The 16387-nt window shown below is 37.4% G+C and overlaps 1 protein-coding gene across 1 annotated transcript; it reads right to left on the reverse strand.

The window, feature by feature from the left end:
• Positions 1 to 4611: 4611 nt before the first annotated feature.
• Positions 4612 to 13587, reverse strand: LOC125241698. The gene is made up of 7 exons (XM_048150295.1): positions 13378 to 13587; positions 11178 to 11393; positions 10464 to 10589; positions 9944 to 10081; positions 6999 to 7119; positions 6439 to 6551; positions 4612 to 6145 (listed from the first exon to the last, which is right to left on the reverse strand). The coding sequence occupies exons 1-7, from the start codon at positions 13399 to 13401 to the stop codon at positions 5162 to 5164; spliced, it is 1722 nt and encodes a 573-aa protein (XP_048006252.1). The 5' UTR covers positions 13402 to 13587; the 3' UTR covers positions 4612 to 5161.
• Positions 13588 to 16387: the final 2800 nt, after the last annotated feature.

Consider the following 16387-nt stretch of genomic DNA (forward strand, 5'->3'; position numbering starts at 1 on the left):
TAATATGCCATCGTCTCTTCTAGTTCATCCCCATTCAGTAGGTGGTAAATAAATTGTACGTTAAATACAAAATATTTGTACGCCTGCTTGAATATTGAATTATGCGTGCACGTGCTAAACTTATTTTAGGAAAATTTTACTTATTTAATCCTAAAAAAAAAGGCGTACAAATATTTTGTATTTAACGTACAATTTATTTACCACCTACTGAATGGGGATGAAGTCCCATCGAAGTAGAGACGGAAGATAGTTAGGAATTTTATTTATCCCATCAAAGCAATACCGGGCGGTCGCGATGTTTTGCTCGTCAAGTCAGCTACCTACAATAATGTGATCGGATCGCTGCGCAAGACAAACAAACTGAGCGAGCGCTGCTGTGATGTCGTTCAACACCCCTGCTGGGGTGTGAGAAGCCTCTTCCGCACTGGGCGCTGTGAGGACTGTGTCTGGTCGCGCCCCATCCTTGTGGGGCGGTCTTACGTCCACGTTTTGAGGGCGACTGGGATTAACGAGCGCCGGTCGCGCGGTGGCTTATAAAGGGCTGCGAACGCGCGGGGTAAGTGCGTTTTCATATTATCCGATCCGATATCGGAAGTAGGACCGATATCCCGTACATTTAAGGCGCCGTCTTGGATTTTTAACCGACTTCAAAAAAGGAGGAGGTTCTCAATTCGACTGAATGTTTTTTTTTTATTTTTTTTTTGTATGTATGTTACTCGATATCTCCGAGAATCGTAGACCGATTTTCAAAATTTTTTTTTTGATCGAACGGGTATAACCCCGAGATGGTCCCATTGGCACCAAGTCGTGGTCTGATGATGGGATCTTGGAGAAATCGAGGGAACTCTTCAAATGTTATAGGCACATGTAATGTTTTTTGTGTATTTTTCAAAGGTGCACCAGTATTTGCGCCTGATGGTAATAATTTTATGTGGCTGAGCTGATGATGGAAGGTCAACTCCTCAATGGTTAGGAGTTAAAGGACAATTCTTTCACTACTATACATATATTCGGACTGATACATATAATATCACTAGGAACCACTAAAAATCAACAAATAAATTAACTTTTTAACAAAAAATAAAACCGCCTTCAGTAAGCAAATAAACTCAAAAAAAGCGTGTTACAAAACACGGAGAAACTAAAAAGCCAAAAATTCAGATTTCTTATCGGATTGCAATAATCTAAACATCCAAATTATAAACAAATCAAATATTTTTGGAGTCGGGACCAGCCTGCGTATGGTTGGGTAGGGCAAACAGGAAATAGCAAGACGACGAACAGGTCTGGTACCGACTACAAAAATAATTGATTTGTTTATAATTTGGATGTTTAGATTATTGCAATCCGATAAGAAATCCGAATTCGAAGGTTTATTATTTTTGGCTTTTTAGTTTCTCCGTGTTTTGTAACACGCTTTTTTTTTGAAGGCGGTTTTATTTTTTGTTAAAAAGTTAATTTATTTCCTTTGAGATCCTTCCGACATCCGATATCGGATCGGATAGTGTGAAAACGCACTAAGGCGCCTGCTAGTACCGGGCTCATTGAGGAGCGCTTATAGCTCATATGTTTACTACGCGCGTTGGTTTCTTTTTACGTTGCATTATAGCACGTTTATGTGAAATAATTTTTGAGTTAGAAGGGGGTCAAATGTGGCTCCAAACGGTTCGTGTAATATTACACACAAACGTAGAGACGGCCAGGCTGGTATACTTTAGCTACTTCCACAGTGTTATGTCATATGGGATCCTGTTATGGGGAAAAGCTGCAGACATTCAGGCTATTTTTGTGCTGCAAAAACGAGCAGTCCGTTCAATCTACGGATTGGGCGGTCGAGCATCTTTAAGAGAAAAATTCAAAGAGGTGAACATTCTTACCGTTGCCTCTCAATACATATACGAAAATATTATGTATGTTCGGAAAAATATCCACGAATTCAAGCTTAACAGTGACATCCATAACTATAACACAAGGAACAAACATAAACTTGCTGTGACCGCCCACCGTCTCCGTAAGGTTGGTACGTCTTTCGTCGGGAACTGTACACGTTTTTATAACAAAGTACCAACCGATATAGTGGATTTGCCATTTGACAAATTTAAGGCACGCATTAAGCGTTTGTTGTTAGATATGTAAGGCGTACTACACTGTGAAGGATTTTATAGATGATAGGGATGCCTTTAAGGTGGTTGCTTGTCAATAGATGAATGAAGTCGTATATATTTTTTCATTTTCTCTGCATTGTGTAATTAAGCATACTAGTGTTCAATTGACGTATGAGAATATATTCTCGTCTGATTATATTGTTTTTATTTAAGTTTAGTTGTGGACACTTGGAGACCTTATACATCTCCAAGATTATGTGTTTAATGTTTATCTTACTTTAATTTTATTGTATAAATCTATATTTCCTTCCTTTGTAACATACGAGCACAGAATATAGTGTCTTACAGCTATGTTTTATTATTTGAATATTTAATTTAGCCTGGCAGCTTGAACATGTCATGCACACTTAAAAGTCTTTGCTGCGGTGGCGTCGTTGATCGGGTCGCCACCTTCCCGAATAAAGGTTGAGGGAGGCGATGGCTGAGATACGCGTCATACTCGTGAACGGGTGCCGTCTGTGAAGACCGGTCTGTTTAAGCTTACTGGGGCTGTTATAACTTAGTAACTTTAATTCTAATTTTTATTAAATTAGGACACTTTGTTCGGTTGTCGTTTGTTTCCTTTCTTTTAGTGAATATTTTAAATATATGATTTTGACTCATGGAGACCATATACATCTCTAAGGAGAATTAGATTAAGTAGATATACATTTTATTTTTAGTTGTGACATTTAGAGTCATTTGCACCTCTAAAGTAATTTTAGACTTTTTTTTTTTGTATTTGTACTTTTTATATTAAAATTTAGTGTAGTTCTTGGTTGTAATTCGACATTTAGAGACCTTCTACATCTCTAATTAATTGTATAGAGTTAACTTTAGTTAGAACTTAGAATTAGTATATAATAGTATCAATTGTAATTTCAACTCAATTTTAAATATTTTTTTAAATACCTATGTACATGTGACGTGTAAAAGTGCCCCTGTGGCCTATTTGCTGAATAAATTATTTTGATTTTGATTTTTGATTTTGATTTGATTTTGATGCAATATCAAAATGTCGGTTTTTTAACCTGTTTATGGTTAAGTGATAATCACTATTTTTATTGCAGAGATACGCGTCATACTCGTGAACGGATGCCGTCTGTGAAGACCGGTCTGTTTAAGCTTACTGGGGCTGTTATAACTTAGTAACTTTAATTCTAATTTTTATTAAATTAGGACACTTTGTTCGGTTGTCGTTTGTTTCCTTTCTTTTAGTGAATATTTTAAATGTATGATTTTGACTCATGGAGACCATATACATCTCTAAGGAGAATTAGATTAAGTAGATATACATTTTATCTTTAGTTGTGACATTTAGAGTCATTTGCACCTCCAAAGTAATTTTAGACTTTTTTTTGTATTTATACTTTTTATATTTAGTGTAGTTCTTGGTTGTAATTCGACATTTAGAGACCTTCTACATCTCTAATTAATTGTATAGAGTTAACTTTAGTTAGAACTTAGAATTAGTATATAATAGTATCAATTGTAAATATGTACATGTGACGTGTAAAAGTGCCCCTGTGGCCTATTTGCTGAATAAATTATTTTGATTTTTTTTTTTTTTTTTGGTGCTGCTTGCGACTTTTGTTACTTGAACCTGGCTTGACACGCTACCGCGTCTCTATAAGAATAAACGTATTGTTCATAAATGAGTTTATTCCTTTATTGTCCATCTTTTCCCTTCCATATCTCATGAACGACTGGTCCCAGATAAAAAGTGTATAAGACTTTTTTGTAGAGAATTTTATGAAGATTACTTGTGTTTCAGAACATTTTTTGCTATGTGCCACAATTTAAGAGTTATTCGCGAAAAACTAAAAAAAGGGACCTTTACACCCCCCTCCACCCGTTAGCTCCTCCCCTACCCATCAGTACTTTGAGTATGTGGATTAGAACACCATTCCCTACAACTGTGCAAAAATTCGCCTATACACGAATTCCGCCGACGGACAGTTAAAAGTCTTCGTTGAGCGTGCTACTATAGACATCCATTACAAGACTCGCGGTCACCAGCCTTTACTAGTATTTGCCATGATATAAGCGCGGGCGCTCGCCGTGCCCGATCAGTAACGACCAAGTAACCGACCCGAAAGCAGCTCGTGTTTTTCGCAATAAAAAAATTGAAAAAGGGTATTTTGATGCCTTAAAGATGTCCACCTGTAGTGTGAAATGGTGTGGAAAGGTAACAAGAAGATCAAATTTAAAAACAGACGGTATTACATTCCACAAATAAGTCATATTTATAATTTATTCAGAGCCGGCATAGCTCAACTTACACTGGCTATTTACGCGACTCCCTTTTCATCTGGCGCGACTGCCTGCCGTCTTTGAAACGACCAATCGAAGCGCGCTAAACACATTCCCCTCCCGCTCCTCGCGCCCCAAGCACTGGTGATTTGTAACGCGCACAAAATTTACAATATTGGCACTCTATAGGAGGTTCTCTGTGATAAAACACCAATACGATTTAATAATACATTATTATTACATCTCTATGTCGTGACAAGTATAATAGTTAAACATAGCAATAAATTGTCAATTTAATTCACATTAATAATTACAATTCTACAACAGATTATATTATTAATAAAAAACAAACATCATAATTGTATAACTAGTCAAATTCAATTACAGTTCAATGCACATTGTAACATAATTAAAAATGTACTGAAACAGTCGTTATCAATTATTATCACTCTGGGAGATGGCTCAAGTAACCTGAGGTTCTTCACAATACCTTGAGGGACCATCATTGTCAATTTACTAAAACCTATATTGATAATATTCATATTCATGGCAATAATCTGCCATTCGTATTTATCACAGCACTTGTAAAGTAGTGGTGTCAGTATATTTGAATATATTCGATATTACTTAAGTATTTCTTCCGCAATGGGTAATCCCAGAGATTAAACAGAGGTTCAATTAGCAGTCACCTTATTAATTAGTCAATCTTATCCTTTGAAATACTTAACACTAAATAAATGTAACATTCAACGGTAAATCAATATTTATCTACGATGACGGCGCTTCTTCTTGTTGCGGTTAGTATTTTGAGATTGTTGACCGTTGGACGGGCCGCTCGCGGGCGCGGCGGGTCCGGGCGCGGGCGCGGCGGGTCCGGGCGCGGGCGCGGCGGCCGGCGCGGGTGCCGGGTTAGCACGCGGCACGGAGTCGCCGCCCTGTAAATTACCCCCACGTCCAGCTTGATTTTGTACTATAGCCAAACCAGTTTGAATTTGCACAGAATTGGCAGCGACATTTCTCTGCGACTGCGCAGTTTGACGCGCGGCGGGAGCGGCTGACGGAGGCGACGGCTGTACAATTGCCAAGCCCGTTTGGATACGCATAGGATTGTTGGGTGCGCCGTTGTTACGAGCATTAGAATTAGTGCTAGACTGTGCGTTTGTGCGTTGCGCAGCAGGCGCCGGGACCACTTGTATATATCCGGTCGTCGCGTGTAAAACATTATTTGACACGTGTCCGTTTGTTCTCTGGGCGCCAGAATTATTTTGAGCAGGACCACGTTCATTTACGTCTTGAGCCTCGTTGAGTGTGGCTCGAAGTCTGTTTCGCATGCGCCTACGAGCGTTGCGAGAGAGGGTGGGCGGGGCCGCCACAAGGCCGAAGTCGCGGGGCTCGGGCGCGGGCACGGGCGGGGGCGCGACGGGCGGTACGGCCGGCGTGTGGTCGCGGATCTCGCGGTCGAGCGCGCGCGAGAGGCGGGCGACGTTGTTCTCCAGGTGCTGGATGAAGGGGTCGAGCAGCTGCGCGGCGTCGCGGGTGAGGTCGCGCGGCCCTCCGCGGCTGGCCACGCGCAGCACGGCGCGCGGGTGCTGCAGGTGCTGGTGCGCGTCGTCGGGCCGCACGCGAGTCACCGACAGCTTGCCGCTGATCGTCGCGGGCGCCACTAGTGCGCGGGCGTCTAACCCGGTTACCACCAGACAACGGCCTCGTTTTTTAAGGAATCCCTCGCATGATCGGACCGACCATACCTATGACAAAAGTGATACATATTTTTATACGAGCAAGAATTTAATATGTATGTACAAAAATGTATTTACAAGTTGACAATATACAAGAATGTTCATTTAAAAAACTGGGTTAGCATATTTCTAGTGTTAAAGTTATGTAGTAAGACAATATGTATATTATTACTGACTACTAAAATCAGAATAATTTTTATTTCCGTAATTACATAATTCTAAATGTCAAAATTATTTTATTCAGGATTAACAGTCGGGACATACGTATATGGTATCACATGTGACTAGAAACAAATACTTACACAATCCGAAAAAATAGCTTCCCGATCATTGCCAGAAATGGTAACAGTATAGCTAAATTCATTTGTAACCCATGGGGCGGCCGCCATCGACAGCCATGCGTGCACAGATTCATCTGAAAACGAACACTAGTCAATCATTTGAATTTAACATATCTAACCACTAATATCTGGCTAATTGGCTATGCAATCTCGAACTGATGAGCAAAGAAAAAGTCAAACAATGGTGAGTTTACAAAGGTTTTTATGGGAAATTACGAACCTAAAGGTTAATGCTTAACTTCTATCAAAATGAAGGTAAGTATGTCAACTTACCTTGATCTGACTACATACAACAATTTATGCCCTGTTAATTATTAATAGGGAATAATCATTATTAACATAAATTATTCATCTTGAAGAACATGTTTAGTATGGGATAAATAACGTCAGGGTAAATTGCCAGCAGCACAACTCTGTACAACGGTAATCTGAATTCAACTTGCAAAACGTGGCCAGTTACTGAGAGGTGGCCAGTTATTGGACACTGGCCAGTAACTAAATAAAAACAACGATATACTCACTGCTAATTTCAATAATTAAAAAGAAAATGCCCATATCGGACACTCGCACTGCTGTGACAATCCTACCAGGAACAGTAGAGAATTGCCATGCTTGTACATATTCACCATTTTCAGATTGGCCCTGCAAAGAACACATTTTTTAATGTACGCATTATTAATCGTATTTTTTTTTTAAACAAAAAGATGTTTTAATTTGTATTTACTATGAATAGACATAGCATAGTCAAGAAAATTCCATAACACCAACTTACTTTCTACAACACTCACAATATTTCTGTTGTAAGAAAAACAAACGATAATTTATCTGTATTTTGAAGTGACAAATAATAGTGTTAAACATTTTAATACTATTGCTGAAATACAATTTTCGACTTTAAAACAATGCGAATGTCAATATTTTAACTGAATGGGTAGAGAATTAAAATCCTTGACTGTATAGTCAAGCAATTGGAACCCTAGGCCACTCTACAACCATGTCAAAATGACAAGCAGTAAGAGATTTCTTACAATCTGATGTATTGTATAACATAGTTCTACAGTGGCCTAGGGTTCCAGGGTTGTATGTACATACTGTTATAACATAACAATTAGGTAGATAAATATATACAAAAAATCAATATGAAAATATACCTATAAACATTTAAGTGACCATTCGCGTTCTAGCGGCTAGTGCAGTAAGCATAGTTAACAATTAGAAAGAGTGTGTTGCATGTATCGTATTGGAAAATACAGTCACCATCAGATATATCTGAGCGGCCAGGGCTCTCAAAAATATCTGAACACGCCTCTACTCTCTCGAGGAGTTTGAGCACAGAATATACACGGGGAAATTTAATTGGTAAGCAGGAACCAGTTCTTTTATTCAGTAATCATTATATTTAATTATTTATGTATAATTAATACTTTTCAACTCCTGATTACCGATTAAATTTCACCGTGTATAATTGTACCAGTACAGCAGGGACACTGTTTTGATTTTCACAAAATGCCGCCTTTTTAAATGACTAAATAATTCTTATAAAGAAAGGAACCGTTGCACAAATACCTAACGAATTAATACTCTGATAAAACGTTATACTATTTGGCTACTTTCTGGGTATGTTTATATGGGTTTGTTTAAGTACCAACATCACAAGCCTGGTATTTATTTTATTCCTGATGTCTATTTAACTAACGGTCATTCTCAAGACGTAAGGGCGAATTTTAATTACCGCGACTCATTTGTTTTCACCATTCCAGCGCGGTTCAATATTGGCATGTGCGGTTAAACAACAACTTTGCCCCCTTGTAAACTTGCATCTTTTACGTCAAATTGCATCTTTCTAAAGCTAACAAACACAGATCAAACTGGACGGACGGACAGGGGACCCATTTCTCGAAGCTTGTAACTTGTATACAATTTACAAGTGGTAGTCAATGTCTAATATGACAAGTTGGAAAGAGACTTCCGCTTGTAACTTTCAGCAAAGTCCAGCAGATGTAAATTAAGATTAATTTATATACAGAGAGTTTATTCAATAGGTACTCTGCGAGATAAATATTTGGGTTAGGTATAGTATAGCGAAACTAACATTTAGGGTTTCCGTAAATTTCGGCCAATGTTAATTATAAAGTGTTGGGAAGTTTAACACAAACATTCGCATGCACGTTAAACCTCGATGGCGGCATGTTTGAATCAGGTACGTGTAAAATAAGCAAATTGTTAGTCAATCTTGCGAACAGGACCACATAACGTTTATAGATCGTGTCTTTGACTATGACGAACGCCATAATTAATTATAGGTTACTTAATTATAATTGACATATAAGTGCACCATAGTGAATGACATTAACTTTATATGTACACATATTAACTCTAGACGGTCAGGTCAACAAAATGGCACTAGTAAATAAAGCAGCAAATTAAAAAAAAACAATTAGGGCTCATCGGCTATTTGTCTTCATGAAACGCGTGCTTTCCTAACTTTGACGTTGGCGGAATTATCATAAAACATAAACATTTAAAAAATTATTGAAAATTGTAGGGGCGAAGGTTTAATTCCGATTGAAAATTTGAATTCAATGCCAAGATCCGTCGAAGAGCCAAGATCTGGTTGACCGTCTCTAAGAGATCTATAATAATTTAAATAAATTCTATCTGTAAGTCATAATCATAACTACAAAACGGATTTTGATAAGTTTAAATTACACCTAATTATGTTTTAATTACTGGAGGGTAACACTACGTTCGCTTTAAAGACGCAAAGAACATTACTAATCATTTGGAATGAGGGCTTTTTACTGTGACACAAATTCGCAATGCATCGTCAACAAGAACGTTTTCACATTGTCGCATGTCGTTTCGGACAGCGATTGTACAATTTTACATCAGTCAGAAATGTCAGAATGCGTGGGCGCCGGCTGTTGCGGCCACGCACGCACACAATTCAACAAACATCATGCATACACATACATACCATAACGACTTATCGGTTAGATGACCGACGGAGGGTTCCGACAGGGCTGAAATTATCGGAAGCGCCTTTACGACATCGGATGTCGAAGACATGGTGTCCCTTATTTATCCTTTTGTAGTAAAGTGATGGAATAAATAAATACGGAAAACAATTTCTTACATTTTACTTCCTTTACGCATCCAATATCGTGCAATGTAAAAACGCTCTTAATGTAGTAAAATCTCTACTGTAAATAAATGTGTACATGGGGCCCATTTCTCAAAACTGAAAGTTACAAACGGAAGTCTCTTTCCAAATTGTCATATTAGACATTGACCGCTTGTAAATTGTAACTTATAGCTTCGAGAAATGGGCCCCATGTCTGTCTTTTTACCTCTTCACGCTTAAATTGCTAACTAATTTAATTATATATTTGATATGGATATCTTCATTTGGACCTTCCTAGTTAGAGGGCATAAGACGATCGCGCTTTTGCTAGTAAAAACTTACCTCAATTAATTCAGGAGAATGGAAATAACGTAAATGGTTCAGCAAACGCGCAGCCGGCAACCGAATTGAGTTCCCATTCTTACAGCACAAGCAACGGAATAGCCCCTTGCAAGCTTGGGGTGCCCTGAGAGGTGGGAGCTGAAAACAATGTTTTTCTATAAAACTCCTGCTAACACAATCACCAAATATATAGTGTCATCACCAATAAATAACTATATAGTGTGTAAAATATCTTTAGGCCTGATCAATCCCTGTTCAGTGTTCATCCTGTAGATGATTTTTTTTTTTTTCGTTCTTTTTAAATTTGACTTAGCGGTTTGGCCGTTTTTACATTGATAAAAAAATTCGTTGCATAATGGTCAGTTATTTATTATTCAACTCTGGATATAACTGTGGTTTGACGAGAGGCTGGTAACCTGTCACTACAATATGACAATTTCGTTTTCTTTCAACCCTTTAATTGCCAAGAATGGCACTGAAACTTGAGTTTTATGTTCATGGAAATAGTTTTTTAACTTACATTCTGGTCAGAGGCATTATCCTCGTCTTCAGCGGGGTTATTATCTTGATCTCCAGAGGCTGCATCTTCTGCGGGCGTGTTACTGCCAGAGCCACTCGACCCTGTTGTTACTTTTCCGCCTAGTTTCTGTAAATAAAGATATTGTGTCTCAACCTCAAACAAGCTACCAAACATATTGTGTAGGCACTAGATTAATATTGTTCGGTTAACCCTACTGCCTAGAACACGTCTCATCTGATCAATAAAGATTTCAAAAGCAAGTGAGCAGGTTTCTATAATATGTTAGATGAAGTTGGGAGATTAGGTTTATGTAGTTATTTGTTAACATTCCGTTTAAGCTGTGACGGCGTATTCTGTTAACGTTGCCATGACCTGCGGACGGGAGAAGCCTATGTCTATAATGCCTGCATAAACTTGTGTCAATGTTAATATTTATAATGTAATTAATGTTGACGTGTAAAAGTGCCCTTGTGGCCTATTTGCTGAATAAATGATTTTGTATTTTTTTTGATATGTTATTTACTAATACTTGCAATTTTATATGTATAAGCACAAGCAAGATTAACCTTGAGTAAGCTTACAGTTATTTTATTAACAATTCTTACAAAAGGGTGTCACCAAGAGGGAGTTAGAAGAAAAAATGTTACCAATCCTATAGCAGTGTCAGGTAGCTCCCATCTTAACCAACAAAAAAAACATGTAATGGATACTTACAAAAGCTCTTAATTTTCTAACATTAGCAATGAGTTCTTCCATTGCATAATTCCTAGTTCCAAAGAATAGAGCCCTACAGACAGGGCACTGGCTGAGGCGCGCCTTGCAGCGCCCACACACGTGATGTCCCTCATTGCACTGGAATATCTGGCCTGAGGGGATTTCGTAGCACACTGGACACTGCAGCAGGTCATCAAGGTCGGGCAACGCCTCTGCCTGTAAGGTATACATTTGGTAATATCATGGAACTGTGATACTAGAAGATGCACATGAATTTTACACATAAATGATGCTTATAAAACTTAGAACATCAGAATCACATACAGTATAATATTTTATTGTTGTTTATTTAAAATATGTATGCATCAATATATCAAGTTATCAACACTGATAAAAATTCATGGTGTAACATGAAGACACCGAAAAATATTGACCACTCGTTTCTGATGCCAAAGGACGAAAAAAAAAGATTTTAAGCAAAGATATAATTTACAAAAAGTAGTTACAATGGCGGACTTAATGCTAGCAGGTTTTCTCTACCAGTCAACCGTGGGATAAACTGAGATATTATGTTGTTGCAGGGTCATAAAACAGTAAATAATGTATGTGACAGTGGCCACATTGCAGCCCCGCATGCACTAGGCCCAGGATAATAGTGTGGAGAGCACTGCATGCACTGGCAGAGTGTCCACACTCCACACTCATGACCACCCTAGCCATGAGATTACAACGATGAAGATGTTACTAAGTAAAGTTGGGTGCAAGTGTCCCAATAGTGTTTCATTAGGAGAAAGTGATGATGATCAAATGTACTTATTATACATATGTCCCCCCAGGGGGGGATCACGTGGTCTATTTGTATGGCCAACTTAGGCTCCAGGGGGGGGTCATGACCCCCAGGACCCCCCCTGGATCCGCGCATGGCACTCCTTGAAGTTTGCTTTACAAATGATCCTCACGAGTTCTGATGGAAGCAGTTGTTTTGTTTTTGAACTTTAAACCTGGCATTTATCATACGTTTGTGAAAGTTCAAATAAATTTTAATTTATTTCACAAGGTTCAGTTTTCCTTATGTCTACTGCAAATAAGAAACCATTCTCAAGTCTCAAATTCTAAATAAAATGAGTTAACTAAGTAAAACATACAAGAGTCTAAAACAGTGAATGACAACCAAATTTAATCAAAGTGAATTTGATATAAAAACTTTATTTTTGTTTCACCCATGTAACCAAAAATCCAAGATTTCTAAATTCAATATTTTCTAATAATATTATGGATTAGATCTGTGAGTAAATTGACCACATTTCAACATTTTACATATTCAAGGACACTATGTATACATGTATAGTATGTGTCCTTGAATCAGTTATAAGTGATATTTTTTTGGCCACTTTGGACCAAACCTACATAGATAGCTACTGATAATTATAGATAATTCATTGATTACTTGTCTTTATGGTGTAAAGTACTTCAAGCACTGAATACAATATTAAACAGGTAACTTGCCTCTAGTCACAATATATCCATTTAATTGGTGAACCAAATTTAGGTTAAAAGTGGTTGTATTACAATATTGTTGAGGGTAGATATGACTAACATAGGGCTGGGTAAAATATTACTAAAGTTACTGCAGTCACATATTCAGAACAAAGGAAACTATCATTGTATTTTGGACAATCTATTTCTATAGGTTGCATAAACAAACAAATAATATTTAAATTTAAAAACAATTAGCTGATACCTCAGGCAAGTTCATATAAGAAAATAAAGGTATTGTAAATAAATATACATGTATACATACTTGTTTAGTTGTGTTAAATTAAATGCCTATAGAAGACCACCTGATCTTAAAGTATAAAAAAACAATGTAATCACTAGGTTGGCGTTTTGCAGATATAAAATTCAAATATATTTGAAATAACAGCCGTTAATTATATATTTTAAACAAGGGGGTAGGTTTTTTCGTGGTGTCACACCTTGCTAAGTAGGTAATCGAAATGGTGGATAAGATTTCAGAATAGGTATTCTGTAACTTACTCTAAAACGCAAAATAAAACAACATCAACAAATTATACAAAACACATGTCGTACAGTGTGAATACTGCAAATTAATTTGACAATAACGTACCATATAATCGATCAACTGATGGAAGTTAAAGATAGGTATATTTTTTTGTTATAACGTATGCTATGCACAAACCTTGACGTCCGTTTTCTCAGCCATCGTGGAAGCCCTCTTCGGGTGCCAAAATCTTGAGAATATATATTTTGCGAATATTTACTAAATTAATTAGTGTAAAAATAAACCAGCTCGTACTGAACGTTAGCTTGTCGCAAACAATGTGGCCGATTGTGGCCTGTCGTTTGATTTCTACAATTGGGGAAAAAAATGGCTGCCTTTTCTCCTCCCTCCAGGATTTTTATGTTGCCACCGTTGTCAATGTCATGTAACCTCTGCCTGGTGTTGCTATAAATATTAGCTTAAAGCTTAGAACACACATAATGAAATATTAATGTAGAAAAAAAATGCGCCTCCTATTCAGCGAACACCGACTTCTCAGTAGAGAAGAGAGGGAAAGTTGCTTCGAATTTGTAAACTACGGAGTCACCTTAGCAAAAATAAAAAAAAATTGGTTGTCTGTAAAGTTGGTTTACGGACGGTAGTTTAACGTGATAACGTCAAACATTACTTAGATTATTAGAGCTTATAAACGTTGTTAGTCAATGTAGAGATAACAGGATTCCTGTATCTGCCATCTTTATGGATATGTCTAAAGCCTTCGACCGAGTATGTCATAAGAGGCTTCTAGACAAACTCTATGCTTATGGTATTCGGGGGAATTGTTACACATGGATAAAGTCATATCTCGAAAATAGACACCACTGTACTGAAATACAAGCTCATTGTGCAAAAAGTAACACTTTCAATAGCCACAAGTCAGAATATAAAAAAGTCATATACGGAGTCCCGCAAGGAAGCATACTTGGTTCATTGCTCTTTCTGATTTATATCAATGACTTACCTCTTATCACTAAACATAAAATATTGCTCTTTGCGGACGACTGCTCAATAATCGTTCGTAGTGACAAGACCGAAGATTACGTGGCTGAAATAAATAATGTGTTTCGTGACGTTAATATATGGATGGAAACCAACAATCTTCAAGTAAATTTACAAAAAACTAAGTTAATGGAATTCTATGCACCTCAGGGGAAAAAATCCAGCCAAAAATAAGTTACAAGGGCTGCGAGCTAGAAAACGTTAGTCATATAAAGTTTCTGGGCATATTTATTGATTCATATACCAACTGGCATCACCACACAGAACACATTTTGTCAAAATTAGCTAAATTCATATACCCTTTAAGAAGACTAAAAAATATATCATCAGACCAAACAGCCTTACTCGCATTCCATTCATATATTATGTCAAATCTGCGTTACGGACTAATAATGTGGGGAAACAGTAGCAACAGGGATAGAATATTCCGATTGCAAAAAAAGTGTCTGCGTTCCGTTTACGGTATCGGTCAACTAGAATCGTGTAGACCTTACTTCATACATAACAGAATACTTACTTTCCCATCACTTTATATATATGAAGTATGCATCTTTGTCAAAAATAATCCAGAAATGTTTCCTGTAAAAGAATCTACTACTCAAGTAATCCGGACAAAATACATGTACGACGTGATACGCCCTAACCCTAAATCAGCACTCCTTTCAAAAAGCGTTGTATGCATGAGTAGGAAGATATTTAATCATCTTCCCGTAGATATTAAAAAATTGTCTCCGGTGCCATTTAAAAAAAAACTATTTGATTGGCTGTCCAAACAGTGCTTCTATAGGATAAATGACTTTTTACCTACTTAAATTCATTTATTAATAAGTACAAACGTACAACTATGCTATGATTTAAATATAAGTTATGTTATAAGCTGTCATATGTATGTTGTCATAGTAGAGTGTTAATTAGTTTTGTAATATAAATAAATATTGTACGCCTTTGTAAGGCAAGATATGGCGAAACTAAACAACATTACCTAAGATCTTTATGTACCCATGTTTATACAATAAAATATTTTTGATTTGATTTGATTTGATTACAGTAGTATAGACAGGGGCGGTCAGAGTATAGCAAAAGGGGCCCGATTCTGGGACTTTTTTCACGTTTTTTTATTTATTTATTTATTTATTAAAAATACACAAAAGTTAACAGTATTTCACCAAAGCACTTATGTGGTAATATAATTATGTACATGTTAAATTGACATAAATAAAAGCAAACACACTTAAAAGTTAAACTATGGTTATTACATTAATCACCTAAGGAGTGTAGAGTCTATGAACCTTAAGAGTTTTCTGTAAAACACACCAACACTATCAGCAAATATGTCAATATCGTCTGTCTCCAACATGATGCGGTTAAGAGCAGCTCGGGCTCGAGCGGTGCGCCGGCCGCCGCGAACAGGCGCCGCCGCCGCCGCGCCGGCACCGCGCCCGGCATGCCAACCACCACATTCGCTCTTGGCACTTGCAGCCCTATTCTCTCAAGCACGGATGCGTCATCTACTCTATGGTGAAACAGTTGGCGGTAATGCATAATATGCAGCAGTTTCCGTCTGGTTTCTAGAGTTTGAAGACCAACCATTCCTGTTACGAATAGAGATGGATACATATATGGGTAATATCCGTACAGTCGTTTGTAAATGTGCCTACAGAACTTCCTCTGCACTCTTTCTAGCATAGTGTTTTGTTCTTATTAGAAAGAATGCATTAAAATAAGCATCTTTTATAAATTAAAGTTTTTTTTAAAACCTACTAATTTAGGAGTTAGAGTGGTGCAAAGTTGCAAAATTTTCCCGTAGCATTACTAAGGCGCCAGAGACAGAAAGCGATATCGACGGAGCACCGCTTACGCGGGGCTCCTATTCTGTGCAGTTTGGCCTTCGGCCGTTAGAAGATACCTAACGAACCTGTCATTTTGTATCCTAGACCGTTTGCGAGACACGCGTTAATTTTATTAAAGTGCTAGTGCCATTTACTAATCTTAGAACCCTAATATCTCAGTAAATATTAATGGAGAAGAAAAAGTTTATATAACAAAACATCCTTATTTAAACGCGTTCTATATGATTTATTAATATTAACATAGGTTATATTGGTAAAAAAAATCATCGTAAATTTATTAAGTCTCTGGCGCCTTAGTA

The sequence above is a fragment of the Leguminivora glycinivorella genome, chromosome Z, assembly GCF_023078275.1.
Source record: "Leguminivora glycinivorella isolate SPB_JAAS2020 chromosome Z, LegGlyc_1.1, whole genome shotgun sequence".
Classification (NCBI taxonomy): domain Eukaryota; kingdom Metazoa; phylum Arthropoda; class Insecta; order Lepidoptera; family Tortricidae; genus Leguminivora; species Leguminivora glycinivorella.

What these genes read in the sequence shown, in the direction of transcription:
- LOC125241698 (XM_048150295.1), bottom strand. Translation starts at nt 13,401, where the DNA reads ATGGCTGAGAAAACGGACGTCAAG. An exon ending in TTAGAAAATTAAGAGCTTTT is followed by an intron (nt 10,590 to 11,177) that starts GTAAGTATCCAT and finishes CTTTATTTACAG; the next exon opens with AAACTAGGCGGAAAAGTAAC. An exon ending in TTTAATTATTGAAATTAGCA is followed by an intron (nt 6,552 to 6,998) that starts GTGAGTATATCG and finishes GTTCGTTTTCAG; the next exon opens with ATGAATCTGTGCACGCATGG.